The 16,573-nt window shown below is 42.3% G+C and overlaps 1 protein-coding gene across 8 annotated transcripts in view; it reads right to left on the reverse strand.

Moving 5' to 3' along the window:
* Positions 1-696: 696 nt before the first annotated feature.
* Syn1 (Syntrophin-like 1) overlaps positions 697-16,573 on the reverse strand; it is a 566,536-nt gene continuing 550,659 nt past the window's right edge. For 5 of the 8 annotated variants that reach the window (XM_076805938.1, XM_076805935.1, XM_076805940.1 and 2 more), the window contains 3 exons: positions 6,647-6,861; positions 5,021-5,238; positions 698-2,029 (listed from right to left, as the gene is read on the reverse strand). In XM_076805938.1, the coding sequence (XP_076662053.1) occupies positions 1,937-2,029; positions 5,021-5,238; positions 6,647-6,861 (526 nt within the window). In that variant the 3' untranslated portion in view covers positions 698-1,936. Of the gene's footprint in view, positions 2,030-5,020; positions 5,239-6,646; positions 6,862-16,573 lie in introns of all 8 variants that reach the window. The other 3 variants (XM_076805932.1, XM_076805931.1, XM_076805939.1) reach the window with 2 other exon arrangements.

Consider the following 16,573-nt stretch of genomic DNA (forward strand, 5'->3'; position numbering starts at 1 on the left):
TGTTATAGGGGGTGTTGAATGATACCTTTCCCCTCTGCGGTCCCTCATAAATGTAGGATGAATGAGCCCCTTCTTTCGTGTTTATAATTAACCCGAAGTAGGTTTATATTTTTTCTTTGTCTAGGAAAAGGTATTGTTGATGGAACAACGGGTGAGTTAGGTGTCATAGAATGTGTGGAATAACTTTCACCCCCCTCTTTGTCCGCCTCTTCTCCCTTCTTAATCGTCTTGAAATATTTTGAAGCTAACGTATTTCTCTTTTGTATCATAGATGAGGGGGTTGCTAATATAGCTAAGGGTGCTTGACAATGCTCATTCCGTCTTTTCTCTTTCTACTCAGCTTGAACCTGGTTTATTTCATTTCTCGTCTAGGAAAGGGGTTTATTGATGGACAGAGGGATGAGTTAAGTATTGTGGGAGGTGCTGAACAACTCCTCATCATCCCCCAAAATTCCTTGATAGCTAACTGTATCTCCCCTTTTCACTTTATTGCCAGCTCGAAGCTTATTTCTGTTCATCGCCCAAGAAAGGGAGTTGTTGACTGTTAGAGGGGTTGTATAGGTGTACCAAAAGGATAGGTGTCGAATAATCTCGAACTACTTCATCATCCCCCATAATTTTATAATAGCTAACCCCTCTTTTCTCTTTAAACTCAACTCGAAGCTTATTTCTAGGAAGCTTATTTCTTTCATCTAGGAAAGGGGGTACTTGATAGACAGGGGGGTAGTATAGATGCCAAAATGGGGTGTCAAACAACCCCCAATAACCTCATGATCCCCTAAATTCCTCGATAGCTAACTGAACCACCCTTAATAATTAGTTCCATGCTTGTTCCTCTTTTTCGTTACGGAATGGGATAGTAGATTGACATAGGGGTGAGTATAGTGTCACAAGGGGTGTCGATCAACCCTCACCCACCTCCATATTTCCAAAAATTTCCCCGAACCTACCCAATCTTTTCCCTTCACAATCAGCTCACAACTCATTCCCATTTTTCCCAAAGAAAAAGGGGGTTGTCGACGAACACAGGGGTAGTTTAGGCCTCGCAAGGGTTACGGAGCGGCCTGGAAGAGCGAACGGGCAGCGCACGCTTGGACAGTAACTGATTAGCTTCGTCTAGCCGCCCTCCGACCGATCATCACCGGGTCAATCTGCCTGACCCCCGGCTTCTCGGTCTCCCCCCACCCCTTGTTACTCATACTTAGCGTTAGGTAGTATAGTTTTAATTGGTTACTTAGGCGCGTTGATTAGTGTACGACTCCTGTCCCCTCTGTGACTGGAACAGAGGGGAGCCAGCCGAGGTCTGTTTCAGCTCTCGATAATCGTGCGCGCGAAGTTGGATGGCTTCGAGTCGACGGCATGATCGCGTCGACGTTGATCGTCGCCCGGGGTATACTTTCTTTCGATAAGAATCGATTTTAATATTTTCTTTTTAACGAGTAGCTTCACGAATTATTTTCATTTAGCGACGCGATCGGACAGAGTCTCTATGTCTCTCTGTCGGCTCTCTGGTCGCGCGAACAACGTCCCAATCGCCCCACTTCACCAACAGCCTCGAAGAAGGTCTGGAGGACCTGCGGAAGGTCCTGTGGAGGTCTAGAGGACCAGTGGAAGAGTGTCGATTCGCCGGGGAACCTGTCACTTCCGGCTAAAATTCAACCGGCTCTTGCTGGTCCGTTAGAGTCCCTGTTTTGTGTCTCTCTCTCTCTCTCTTTTAATCCGTTTCCCTTTCGCTTGGCTGTTTCCTGTACGCCCACTGTTCCACTTCTTCGTCCGCTGCTTTGCCTGCCGATTCTGCTGATTCTGCTGATTTTTCTGCTTTTGCTTCTTCCTTTGTTGTACCGATCTCTGGGTCTCAGTGGAGGAAGACGCTGGTCACGGACCTGGTGGTGTGGGGCGGCAGGTCGGGGGCCTCCGTCGGGGCCCCCTCGTACCCCTATGCACTCAGACCGAGGCGGTGGATCTTCGCAGACAGGAAGTTGTGCAGCACGAACACGATCGGCTTCGGACAGCTCTCGAGGTCCAGCTCCTGCAATTTTTTAGCGATCTGTTAGACGACCCCCTGCGATTCGTTGTCCATTTTAAGGGGGGAACCTTGTGTAAAATTACATCTTTTTTTTTTGTTTAAATCGATAGGAAATTTCCTCAGGAATACGATAAAAAAAGTTAGAAAGTGATCAGAGATGTACTTGTACGTTATTTTCAAAATAAAGTGAACGGTTGTATTGGGCGGAGCGGCTCACGTAGTCGGAAGAATAGGAAGATCTGTTCTATGGCCCTGAAATCGCAGGTTAGCAAAAAAACTGCGGTAAGTTAGAATGAGTTGAGATTTTTTCACGATATACAAAACACGTAACATGTTTCTCACGTTACTCAAACTTGAAACGCATTTGTCTCGAAACGCAAAATTTCGCACGCCGTGCAACGTAGCTCAAACACTGATCACTCGATCTTTATGAAACTTGGTATATGTATTCTATAAATGATTGGCCACAACATGACGAGCTCCGGTTTTTTAATTTTTTATTCAAAACATTGCTATTAACAGAAAATCCGTTTTTCTCATAACTTCGCCATTTTTGAATTTTTGCAAATTTTAATAAAGAAAGGATGTGATGCTGTGCGTATTTGCATAAACTAACAAGCCGCCCTTAAAATTTATAAAAAATATTTTTGTTCACATCATAACGTTAATAAATGATACCTCAAATTTTAAATCAATCTACGCATTACATTTGAAAAAAAAAATTCTTGAAAAACAACAGTCTACTTATACATGGTTCACCCCTTAAGAGACTATCGTTGAAATTTTACAAGAACGGACGTGACATTATTTATTTACATTACTTGACTAGTTCGTGGCCAGACATCCTCAAATCTTTATCCAACAATCTTCTTTTATACATTTTTAAGCCCGGTTCATTGGGATCAACGTTGATCTTATTGAGCATAGTATAAATGACTGATCGTTTAAACTAGCTACTGAGGGTTAATTCTGACCTATTTATAGTTAATTTGAAAAAATCTAAAAAACAATTTTCTCCTCTGTCTCAATGCATTCATCCTCTGGAAAAATGAAACAAAAATAGAATGATTAGGGGGTGAGTTCCTTGACCTCATCCGAATGGTATTAAAAACGACATTCTCTCGTGAAGAACACCTAAACAAATTATTAGCTGCTACCTATGTCTGCCAATCTTAATTTAGCAACCATCGACAACGTACAGTAGACGAAACTTCTATAAGAGCACTAATGTTCTATTCTAATCATAGAATTGTCACTTCCACGTCAAAGTCGACAAGAAATTTCAAAATAATTTGAGTAAACGCAAGGAACAATCCCGAAACGGAAATACGTTGCTAGGGGGTTGCGAATTTCTTTAGTTCCGCAAATAAAATTTACGAAACATGAAAAGACCAGTGTTTTCGCATTGAAATTTCGTGTTGACCTCGACCAGCAAGTGGCAATTCTATGATTAGAATGGAAGAATAGTAGTATTCTTACAGAAATTTCCTCCACTGTATTTGCGAGGCTAATCAAATTCGCAACCAGATTTAGCAACCCCCGTGCAACGTATTCCCGTTCTGGGGCCGCTCCTTGCACTTATTGTTTTCGCAGGGCGCGGTATCGAGCTCGGTTCCATTTCGCAGTCGGTCGCCGTGTTTAATAAAAATTCCAAGGAACGCCGAGCGCCAAGGATTCCCCCATTTGCAGGTTCGTTTCAGGCTGCTCGAGAGCCGGAATAATTTTTCCATCGAGACGTCTGTCGCGGGTGCGGATTTCTCCGTCGATGATTCCCCTCGAACGGTGCCCCCCTCCCCCCGTTCGTCCGTGAATGGCCATTGAACGAAACCGGACGACAGTGTTCGAGGGGGTTGGAAAAAATGGCGGAGAGGGGAGCGGGGGAAAAGAGTAGGGAAGGAAGATGTAAAATACGTATTTTCCTCGGGTAGTATCGCGGCAGTCCTTTGACAGTGACGGGCACAATGGGATTACCCTGTGCACGGCCGTCGTTTTCACGATAATAATCTCGATGCTTCAAGTCGATTGTAATAAAATTCTGAATGCCCTCCACCCGATAAAAGGGACGGCGTCTTTTCTGTTCTCGGCTACGTCCGTGCCTTCGATCGAGATTCTAATTTATCGAGCAATTATCAAGCGCGTCACTTTCAGCGACGGAGTTTTCAGTGGGGGAAATTGCTAGCGCCGAAGCATGTGTCCACTGGACAGTTTACCTTGAGACAGTTTTTGTGGAAGTGGGTACAGTTGTCTGTAAATGTTTATACTGTTCAGACCGCAGCGATAATTTGTGAGCGGAAGAGTTGTTTTTGTCTGGTAAATGTCACGTCTACGTTACTATTGAAACGTTAACTGACGAGCAATCAGTTTTAAAAAATCCCCCCCCCCCAAAAACAAAGCCAATATAATGAAAACTATAAAATTCAAGATTTTTATGCAAAATAAACTTTGCCTGCATTCGTTTTATTAATCATTTGACTAAGTAGGGTACAACGCGACAGTATCTTCAAATTCTTAAAATGTTTTTACTGTTTTCTGGAGTGATTTCTCTATATATGTCGTCAAGGCCTGGATGATAAACGTCGTGGAGTTATCCCCACTACCGCGGGGTATACCCCGTGACAGACCTCGGACGCCGAGGAGTGTAAACATAACACGGCTCGGGAATGTCTCCTGGACGATACACGACGCTGGCAAGACCCGTGTTGATGACATATATCGCGAGAATTCACTGTATTTGATCTACGGAGTTTTGTCATAAATGCATGAAATCCGTAGATTACTTATAAAATTGATTAATTCTTGAACTCTTTCAGATTGTGCAAATCCCAATGAAGTTCGGTTTAAGCGACTGTATTATGAACAAAATGAATGTCTAAAGCTATACTTAGAATTGTCTTATTCTTTTATTCGAGAATGGCCACCGCAAAAACTGTCAAAAGGCACTTGCTGTAGTGTTCAAGCACCTTAAAAAGAAGACGAGTGTTGATTGGTACTTACAATTTCGCCATCATCGCCGCCAAAATCGAGCCACAAGAGACGCGCCCCGTCGTCGGCGGACATTTTCAATTTGTCGAAAGACCTTCTCCATAATGGGGTTGGGGGTGAACCTGGACTCACCCCATTACCACCCACGCCTCTGGTCCCCGCTGCATACAACGCGAAACCGTCCTCGTGGTTCACTACCAACTGACAGGCCTTCCCTTGCCACGTGCAGCCTAGAAATTTACGTTAAAAGTTACAGAGAATTTGTCAACAATTATTCTTCACTAGATCGATTTTATCGGAAAGCACCAGAGAATTTTTTAGTGAACAAGTCTATATAAAACTATGATCGTCTTCATTGTCTTGCCTGCCTCTGCCTGACTTCCAAGGGTTAATACTACTGAGTCTTCCAAAATCGAAACTCACCACATACTGGTGAGTATGTAAAATTGAAAAATCTGAAAAGATCGTTGTTTTAATTGTTTCTTGTCAAAATCTTGTCTAAAATCTCAAAAATCTAATCACACCACAGACAAGCAAAACACAGAAACTTTTCATTGAAAGTTTGAAAAAACAATACGGCTCTATTTAAATTCCTCCCCGCAGAAAATTGGACGGGGCAAATGAAATCCGAAATTGAAAAAATCTCGCGCCACCTCGAAAGCCGCAGATTTCCATTACTTTCATTACTTCGTTAGCGGGTCAGAGACAACTGTGCCAAATAAAGCGTCAAATTAATCGCGCCCCGAAATTCCGGGCATCGATCAAACTGTCCCTGTTTCCCCTGTACGACGGGCGTTGGCTGCAGCAGGAGGGAGGGGGGCAAGGAAGGGGGTCAAACAAATATTTTCCTATTTTGTTTTGGAGCGTAATCGTTCGTCGACTCGCGTACGCGCTCGAACGCGAAATAAAGCGCGAGAGGAAAAATGACCGGGCTCGCATAGATCTTCTGGTTGTAGGAAAGTGGGGGTCCAGGAGCGTGCACACTCGCCCCCCGTTGTTCTCTTGCGGTCGTTGCGCACGTTCGCCTCGATGAATTTTAATTTCTTTTCACCGCGGATGAACGTCGGCAATAATAAATCGAAATTAATGTTTGCCCCGGCATTTTAATCTGTCAAAAACGCTCGAAATCGGCCAGCTTTACATGCGCATGACTTTTGAACCAGTGAACTCCGGCCATTAAAACTTACATTTTTGGAATTTTCTCGTCAAAATCTATAGGATTCTATAAAGGAAAATGAAAAATTTTTTGTCCTCCAAAGTGAAGTTTGATCCAAAGGACTTCTTCCGGCGACAGTAAAGCAGAATCTCGAATGATCCATTAATGCGCAAAATGTAGTTTCACGGTTTGATGAAAAAAGTCGTGGAATGAATTTCAGTGAATTTCCGAGTGACAATGAATTGGATTTCGCGCAGTTAGATCCGGTCGAATAGAAACGGCAAAACAACTGTCACGGAACAGCGAACGGGCGTGTATATTTTTCATGCGTTTTTACGTTTCTGCCGTTCCACTTTTCTCTTTCCCGCCCCCTCTGTTCCATCAGGTTGATTGCCATTCTTTATTCCGGTAGAAATGTCGATTCGTTGGACGATCGCCGAAGGGACTGGTGGCAGAGACGAGGGTCAAATGAGTGTACTCACGAACGGTGTACTCGCGTAACGAGTGGGCGGCCGCGTGACAGCCCTGAACGATCGCCCTTGCCCACGCAGCCAGGTCCCTTCGCGTCTCGGCACGCAGATGATGCGTGACCACTCCGTCGATCGTGCCCACACGCACCGCGAACGTCGCCGCGTGCTGCGTCGCGCCACTACTGCTGCTTCCTGCCTCGTTTTGCCTTGGTGGCGACGAAACCAGTCTGAAAACAGACAAAAACAAAACGACATTGTTAGTAAGAAATCCTTCGTATCTTATCAGAAAAGAAAAGGTCTCAGAGCCAGGCTATTGCTAAGACTAGTAGTGACATTGCTTTCCCTTCATGTCTCTACATTTATTAATCACTTAACTTGTCGAAATGCTACCTCCTCTCAGACGATATGAGACACTTCAAACACACATAACTTTTGGACCAATGAATTCCTAAGATTAAAACTTGGATTTTCGGCATTTTCTCGCCAAAATCTACGAGATTGCATTAAAAAATTTAAATTTTTTGGTTTCCGTAGGCGAAGTTTAACCTGAGTAAATTTTAAAATTCGAATGAATTTTATATGGGCTACCAGTTGGAATTTTCAAATATCCGAGGTCTTAAATTAAAGCTGAAATATCGTATTATGTGATAGACTATTTTCGGTTTAAAGGAAAATTCAAAATCACATTACAAAATTGAAAAATCCCGGTCGATAACTCGGGGAATAATTGATGGTTTTTAAGAGGCTACGTCGAATCAATTTAAAAATGTCTTCCAGTGGGAATTTTCGAACTTCAGAAGGCTCAAATAAAAGCTTGAAGACCACGGTTTATAAGAATCAGCGAAGAATATATCAAATCGACGCGTCACTCCGAAGGTAAATTACCTCGTCAGGGGCTCCTCGATCGTAAAAATCGCTCGCGGCTTTTATTGCGCGCTGGGACGAAGCCGACCGTGACCGGCTCGAAAGGGGAGTTGGAATACAGACGGGTCGCAACGGTGCTGGACTTTTTCAACCCCCCTAGTGCGAAATTCAGCCCCGGCTGCAATCTGCCCACTGACGAATGGTCCTGACGTACGCACGGGGCTCACGCGCGAGATTTATAGATTTTTTCGGGGAGACACTGAAAAAATGCCGGCCGACGACGCCGCCGCCGCGACGCAAAGGCGAAAAAACAAACAGGACGACGCCCGACTAGCATAATGGCGGGGAAAGCGACGGGAAAAATGGCGAGCTCCATCGGCACTGACGGCGGTTCTCTTGATGATCCGCGGGATCACGGGATTTTCGCGGGAAATTTCGAGCCAGAGGACCGATAGAGGCTTCGGTAATTGATGATTCGTTCGACCGAGAGCGACTGGATTCGGCTGTATCTAGTCCCCTGATGAATTTGATCGGGAAGGATCATTCTCGATATGTTTCTGCTCCGCTCACTATAATAGCTAAAATATTAGAGGTACCCATAAGTAATCAATTATTTGCATAGAATTTGTTTTGCCTTTAGTTCTGGACCGATCGTTGAAGAGGAAACACGTATTCTTTTACAGTTTTCGGTAAAGCAGCCTGTGTTCAAAATACTCTAAAAAATGTAATTTTTTTACAACCCTGTAATAATGAGTAATGAGTAATGAGATGTATTGAAGGACGACAAGTGTCAACGTTGGTTCAAAAGGTTTTAGGTTGAAATGCTACAGTTACAGGACGAAATAATAGTACTTTCATTAACGTGACCGAAACTGTAAAGTTAAAATTGATGAAAACGATATTAAACTTTCTGCATTCTGTAAATCGTAATAAAATTAATTCTGCACGAGTATTTCACAACAGAAATAAATTTCTAAGCTACTTCAAAGAACAGTGTCACCCAGAGGTGGCTGACGTGGCCACAATGAAACTGAAACTTGAGAGTTCAAATTTTTCATAATGTGTTCCTCCGCATCGTGTATATTCTCATAAAATTTTGATCTGGTCATTCTACCCAGAAGTACAGATCAGAATTCATGGACATAATTTCTGAACTTGCTCGCTAACCTTCTTGCAATCCTTTTTGCACGGTCATGGTCGGCTCGGTCCCAGGTCGTAATAATGCCGCGAGCGATTTTTACGATCGAGGCCGGATCCGATGACGAGGTAATTTACCTTCGAAGAGAATTCTCGGCACGCTGACGCGGTGGATACGTGTCGAGCCGGCCCACTTCAACCCCCTCGATACGAGACCCACGACTTCTCATCATCCACCCCTGCATACTCTCCCTCTCCCCCCCCCCTCTCTCTTTCTCTCGCATACATACAGTATCGTGGGATTAGTATATGTGCGATTCGCTCGCGGCTTTCGACGTTTCGCGACAAGCCTCGTGTTTCGCGGCTGGATCTTGAACACGTTGACTACTGGCAGGGTTCCTTGGCGAGCTGAACTAGTTCTTTGTTTGGTGGAATGGGAACGGAGAGTTGACTTGTTAATCGCAGTGATTGTTAAGTCTCCTTCGATTGTACAGCGATTTTTATTATCATTTTAAGGGTCGCGGTTCGGTCAGATTTACATTTTTAATTGTGCACAATCTCCTTCTTCGAGACTGCGAAATTTCAAGTAATAGTTTGAGATGTTATGAATTTTAATTGCAGCAGCTGATTGCTTGGTCTTTTATTAATATTTTAAAGACACTTCTATCAGATTGACATTTTTAATTGGGTACAGCCTCCATCTTTGTGACTGTAACATTTTTATGAACGTTTTAAATGTGATCAGTGTGCTGAGAAATTAAATTTAAATCTGAACGCACTTGTCTCTTACATCTTCAATGCAATACTGGATAATTATCAGTGGGTTAAAAAATTAATGGCAATTTTTATTCCGCTAAATTCAAATTAGAACTCGGAACACCTATCTCTCCATTCTTTGACTGACAGCAAACGTTTTTACCGAGTTAAAAATTCCTAAATGGAAATTTATATTCTACCAAATTAAAATTTTGCTGCAAATGCACCTTTATCATGTAATTCAATAGTAACTTCGTTCATTTATTCTACAGGAACGTTCGAAATAATTTTTCCCCGGTTAAAATCCCAAAGGTAATTTTCACTTGAATTTTCATTTCGGACGCACCCGTCACTTAATTCGCCAATTCTACGGAACTGCTCGAAATAATTCTTACTTAAAAACCACTTTTTAACGAGATGAAACTTCCATAATCCATTCACTACAATCTTCATTCCCCGGGTGTCCCTCATCTCTCCCCTGCACTGCAAGCTAAACGTATTTTATGTAACACTGTTTTACGAATGTTAATGTTTACCACCGAAAAAACTATGTCACCCGTATACACAGCAAACATGACAGCCACAGTGTACATTCAAGTTTCACTTCATTAACCTAGTCTATGTTAACAAGGACCAACGACGGTTCTATTATACTTTATTCTCGCCATAAAGTGTCTGTTAGTGAACGAAATAAATTGTCTTTATTCTGCTTCTCGTGGAATGATTCACGAAAATGGGATTCTTTTGACGAATACTCATGCAATATTCCTTACGGAGAAAAGTAATTAAAAGAGACTTGTTATGAAGCTCGTGGAAATCCTGTCATTACATTTTCCATTCAGTATAACCCTTTTAATTATACAGAATAAGAAAAAAAAATGTTTCAATTAAATGTTGCCTCGTTTCTTAGAGCCTTTTGAACAAATAATTAAAACTTTGACTGCCACATAAAAATTAATTTCTGCAGTGAGGGATAGTGTGGGCTAAATTTTATTATCATTTATGAAATATAAGAGAATTTAAGAAGTAATTAACATCATAAATCTTACATTTTCAGATTCTGTTTCATGAAAATTTAGGTGTTCATAACCAAGAAAAATATTATACAAGTGATTAAATAAATGATGAAGCATTACCAAGTTATGATAACAAAAAATGGAGGTAGAAAAACCAGGTAAAGTTAGGAAATAAATATCTTTGATTTTAATCAGTTTTAGGACGACCAACGTGTCAATACAACTAATATCTCCTATAATTTCGAAGAAAACGACAATTTTGAAAAATTGATTTACGTGGACTATTCTATATGCCCATCAAGAATTTTCGAAGTGGTACTTTTACGGTGCAAGGGTATTTTTCGTGAAAATTGACAGGTGTTTCGAGGCCACCCGTTAGAACGGTCCACGGTCGCGCGCGACGAATAACGTATGAGCTCCTGCGGGTGCAATCCGGGTTCTCGAGCGTTCCCCATGGATCCCCTTCGACGGATTCTCCGGTGCTGGGAACGTTTTCCACTTCTGATAGTCGATGTCTCGAAACGGGAAAGTTTCCGCGACGCGGCACGGAGCGGGGACACGCCGATTGCGCGCGGACTTCGTGAGGGAATTACCGGAGAAGCGAATGCATTAAGGTTCGCGCCGAGCGATGGATCCAACGGGCTGGGAATAGTAATGATCCGACGATTCTACACCCTGCCTGGACCAGATCATTCTCCCTGAGACCTGCTCCGAGCGAGAAAAAACCCGACTCCTCGTAATTTTTTGAGAAACTCGCAATCCTCTCACGATTCATTATTTAGACATCTTCAATTTACTGAAGGAACTCATACACATTCCTTTGCATTTGTTAAAGAACACGATGAAGAATCTTATGTGAGTCAAAGGTGACCCAGCATTGTTAAAAAACGTTAAATAAGTCCTCGATCTTAGCTGGAGTACGAAAATATCAAAGAATCAGACTGTTGACCAACATCTTCGTACACGTTCGATCAGATAGTGGCTCAAGCAGTTAAAAAAAATCGTACACGACTTTTTATGGCGCGGTTGTAAAAAGGAGATTTAAATCTTCTAGTTTACGTTAGATTCAGTTACGAAAAAAATTTTCCAATGTCTACAGAGACGTTTAAATTCTTAGTATTTCGATGAAACAACATGTCTTAAAAATTGCTCAATATTTCCAGAGGCGATGTAACATTTAAAAAAAATATGTCTTTTGATTTGACGATTCGGTCAGAAAAGAATTATTCAATATTTTCAGAGACGTTTTTACCACTTTGTTCAATGTTTTCAGAGACGTCCGTAGCATTCTGAAGTAAAACGTGTCTTCAGTCCAACAATTTGGGACCACATGCAACAGTCAGGTCCACGCACAATCGATCGCAGCCCCGATAGTCGTTAAAACGAGCCCGAAAACCCGCGAAGAACCATGGAAAAAGATGGGGGTGGTTAATGGTGGTGCGGTGGGACGGCGTCTGTAAAACGCCAGCCACGAAAAGCCATTTCCGGTCGATGGGGTCCGGTATCGGGGCCCGGCGGAGTCACGGAATGGCCGACTTAAGGAAGTTTTACTGCGAGACAAACCGGAAGTGATTCGGCAACGACCGAAACACTTCTTTCCCGGCGAGCGGGCGCAGGGGGCAGGAAAGTTTGCTCCCATCGGCTTCCGCTTCGTTCCTTTTCGCCGGGATTACGGGGCCTCGGACGAACATCCATTCTCGTTTAACGCCTTTATTTACCGACGGGCTGCCTTCCCGAGACCCCCTGCGCCAACATCACCTGCAGTTGTATATTTCTTTTCCGCCTCCCACTCCCCCTTCCTCCCGTGGCTTTTCGCCCGCGACCTTTTCCTTCGACCGATTTTCCCCTCTTTCATCGTCGGTTCTTTTCCCTCCCCGGGTTACTCGGAGTCGAGTGTCGACGCTCGATTATCGATGGACAACGCCGGCAAATTGTCGATCCACGGGAATCCCCTCGATTTGGATCTCTGGAGAGTCTTTACCCGCCGACCGGTTCTTCGATCATCGTTTACATAGCCAGCCGATTCCTTCTGGAGAACGCGTTTTTCTTGATTCCTCGCTAATCGCCGGAGAAATGGGCAGAGCGCTGACCTTCTCGACGGAGAAAGCAGTTTTCTTTGTTGGGATTGCAGAGAGATCGAATGCGTTTCTGGTACAGTGGCTGCAGAAATTGTTATAGTATTATATTTATTATTTTCAGAAATTGGTGATGTTGAATTGTTGTAGTTTTACAGTCTGAAGCCTCCACTCGCGTAACCCAATATTCGTTTCATTCTTTTCCCTCGACCAACATTTTTTGAGAAATATAATTTAAAAAGAGAAATGTTGAACGTTCCAATTTTAAGAATTTTTTCTACATGAACTATAAGAGTTGGGGGGAATGATGTTTACGTATAACTATTCTTTAGACTCTCCCAAATACAATGGGATATTTTTTTGGAAATGTTTGAAGAGAACAGTAATTTAAAAATTGTAGTTTTGTATTCATTGAAAAATTTCACGAATAATTTTTGTTCACTATAGTGAGGTACGTTTTAAGTTGTTGATAATGTTCTAGCCCTTTCAGAGTATTCTGTTTTGTACACTTTTCGTAAAGTCACGCTCTCCAGACGTTGTCGCCCTTCCCCACCTCGGTGGTCGAATAATGGCTCGATAATCGGTTTACAGGGAATCCAATTTGTCCCAGGAAAACGTTATTCGTCGGACAATTGTCGACGGTGGTCAAGGGCTGAGACCTCTTTTATGGCTGTGATAAGAATAATAGGGTCGTACCTTCGCGGAGATAGACAAAGGAAGGAATTTATTTGTTCGGAAAGTTCGAGGGAGGGGTTGAGACTGGGTAAGTGAGTATGGAAAGGTAAATCTGAATGAAGAGTGATGGGTTCGATTGAGGGAAGTACTAGAAATGGGAGTTGTATGGTGTCAGTGTTCGATAGATCAGTGAGTAGAGTGGTTGACTGTCGTCCGGACGATCCAGGGTTCGAATACAGATACCGCCGTCTAAATTTGTCTGATGATTTTTCTATGTCATAGTGTTATCGTGATTGTACCAGTAACAAGTAGCAACAATATCGATAGCGAAAAAATTTGTTGTGATTCAAGAAGAAGGAAAATATGTTAGGTAAAATGTGACGTGTTGATAGTAGTGACAGTAGTGGGTTTCTCTAAGTCACTGCCAAAGTCAAGGTACGATCTATGAACTTTCCTGGGTTTTGGAAGGGTTCGAAGGTTTCTGGGGAAAACATTTCGAGGGTTATCAAGAAAATGATAACGACACTGCTCATTGGTTTCCTGGTGTGCACAGTAATAGTTGTATTTCCCTAAGAAAAAAGGAAGACAAATCAAATAAGTTGTAGAAAAACTAGTCTGGGTTTCAAAATGGGGTAAAGTGAAAATTCAGAAACTCTTCCCATGGATTCAAGGCTGTATTAAAAATAATATCCAATAAAAATAAATGGTTCTCCCAATGTTAACTATGGAAACTTTCAATGCAAAAGGGTTCTTCAAAGGTTCTCCAGGATCAAGAGTTCCAAAGATGAATGGGAATGAATTCTCCATTGTAGAAACCTAAACGACACAGATTCATTACAAAACTCGAACCTCGTTAAAAGTTCGAAAACGCGAAAGAATCGAATTTGTGCTAATTAAGAAGCGGGTCACTGAGTTTTCAATCGTGCATGTGCTGGGTGTAATCGCGAACGTTGTTCCCGGAAAATTCTACGGCATAATGAACCCTCGAGCGGCAAACTCAATTTCCAAAGAGAGGGGATTCTACACGAACGTGTACAGGTGTATATATGTGCGTGGTCGGGAATGTGTGTTCCGCCGGTGAATAATCGGTGTGAAAAATGGGGAACCACCGTTAAACCGTGTTAGCTTGTTTTGAAGCTCGTTGTTAATGTTATAATTGGGTGAGGCTGCGGTTTGCCGAGGCTCTCTCGGCCGCGTGATAACAAGTTGTTTGACAGTAATAAGCGTGAAATAAAATTGTGCGTCGTATAATGCACGGGCGCGGCAACTTTCCGAATGAAAAGAACGCACACACGCTTTTAACAGCGTGTATGTCCGCGATGATGTCGCCAGGGTGCGCGTACCAGCCACCATTCGCCCCTGTTGATATTCCTGTAAAATTTGTACGGGAATTAATGACGGCCGATTATTAGCAACAAAATTCCCTGTTAATTACACGTCTTCGCGCAATATGCGTTATTAATAATGTTTAATACGAGTTTAGCGACCGGCTGTGCGCATTAACTCGCAAATTCGAAACGCTATTCCGGCAGTGAAACAATTTCCTTCGGTAATTTGATCAACGTATACTATATCATATTTAATTACGCTGGCTATTTAAACGATTCGATAACGCGAAATCATATCGCGACTGACGGCCAGCCGGTGAATTATCTAGAATTCACCGAATATGGCAATAGAACGAAATACGTCAACCTGATACATGTACCTATACTAAGCGTTCCCGAATATCTGCATCGTGTTTTGTCATGTAAAACATTTATGTGGCACAAGATTAATTTTTTTTTTAATTATACGATTAAATATTCAAAGTAATATTCTCTACGTTGACTTAAAAATGTGTATTTTTTCAGCCAGTATAAGCTACAATAAAAAAATATACACTCGCATAAATAAAAATAATCAAATCCACGAAGAATGTAAGAAAAATTTATTTTCAGCGCATGCCTTTATCGAAACCATTAAAATTCACAACAATATTTTTCACAGAAACGAAGGATACATTTAGGTTAACTTGTTTAGCAAGGACACCCTATATTTACCATTGTGCGTAATTTTATCAATATTCTCGGATTGTGGTATCACCACAGCCGGATAATAGTGCTGTTAATGTCGCTTGGAGCAACGTTTCAGTCGATTAGGCGACAAATTACACTCTCTGTTTAGACGGAGGCGGATTCGTGGCGTTCGACTCGCCGTTCAATGGGATAACGAAAATCGGTTCGAAAGCGGGGTTTCCAGGCGGTGAGATATCGGGTCGGTGCGGATGAGAAAATAGTGGAAAGACGAGGAGGAAGAACGAGAGGGTGGAGGTCGTCTAGTCCGCAGGCGAAAATCCTGAACTCGTCCCGAATATTGCGCTTCGATCGTACGTGCGATAGGAAACTGTCGACGACACCTTCAATAATTAATGCCCACCCCGGGGGGTTTAATTGATCCGGTTCACCGTTCGATTATCGAAACCCCATCTTTCACACTCAGTGCTCGCATCTGACCGGTAACTCACTTGTATTTCGCTCAGCTCCGCTCGCTTTCCGTTCGGTTACATTCCCTTTTCTCCATTCTCCTCGTTTCTCCCTGTTCTCCCATTTCTTCCGCGCCATTCTCGATCTCTTTTGTTCAACGTTTGCCATCGTGGATCCCCTAATTCGAAGATAAATTCAGCGTTTTTCGCAACACCGCTTTGCCTTCCCACGCTTTTCCCAAAATGTTTCCACTTGAATTTGATCTTTATCTTCGCTGGCTTCGTTAACAATCCTATTTCGCGGATTTTCAGTCTGTTGCGATTTCTCTGGCGCTTCTGTTCGTTTCGTATTTTTTCTTATCGCTGATCGTTTGATTAGTGTTCCAAAAATCGAGTGCTTCTTACTAAGTTTTTTAAAGTAATGCTTTTTTTGGGAGATTGTTATATGGAAGACAATGTGACACATGAATATTTACTTGGCGTTATTTTGCTTACAAATCCGAAGTCTAATAATACGATTGTAGATTTTATGCATTTATAACGAAAATGTAGAATATAAACCAGTACAGTAGAAACATATAAAGAAATATAAAAAATATTATTATTTTCACATGAATAAATTATTGAAAAAAGAAATCAATGTTTACGTAGCTCCTATATCGTGCAATTAATCATTTTATTTTGAGTTAAATCAGTCTTGCTGTAATAATTGCTTCAGGCTGTTCAAGAAAGCAGTGCTGAGGTTCTTTTGGGTAGGTATTGTTTCGAACACTAAGGTGTTAAATCTCGTGCAAAAGCAACGTTTTCCCTCCAGACATAGATCACGATAGAGCCGGGTTTCGTTGTTTTGCATTCCCGGATCGGCACAGAGGCGATTCGATCGGTCCAGCGAATCTCGAATCACCGTGGCCGAGGACGATGCGATAAATTACCTAACCCAGAGAATATATCT

The sequence above is a fragment of the Halictus rubicundus genome, chromosome 2 (assembly GCF_050948215.1).
Source record: "Halictus rubicundus isolate RS-2024b chromosome 2, iyHalRubi1_principal, whole genome shotgun sequence".
Classification (NCBI taxonomy): Eukaryota; Metazoa; Arthropoda; class Insecta; order Hymenoptera; family Halictidae; genus Halictus; species Halictus rubicundus.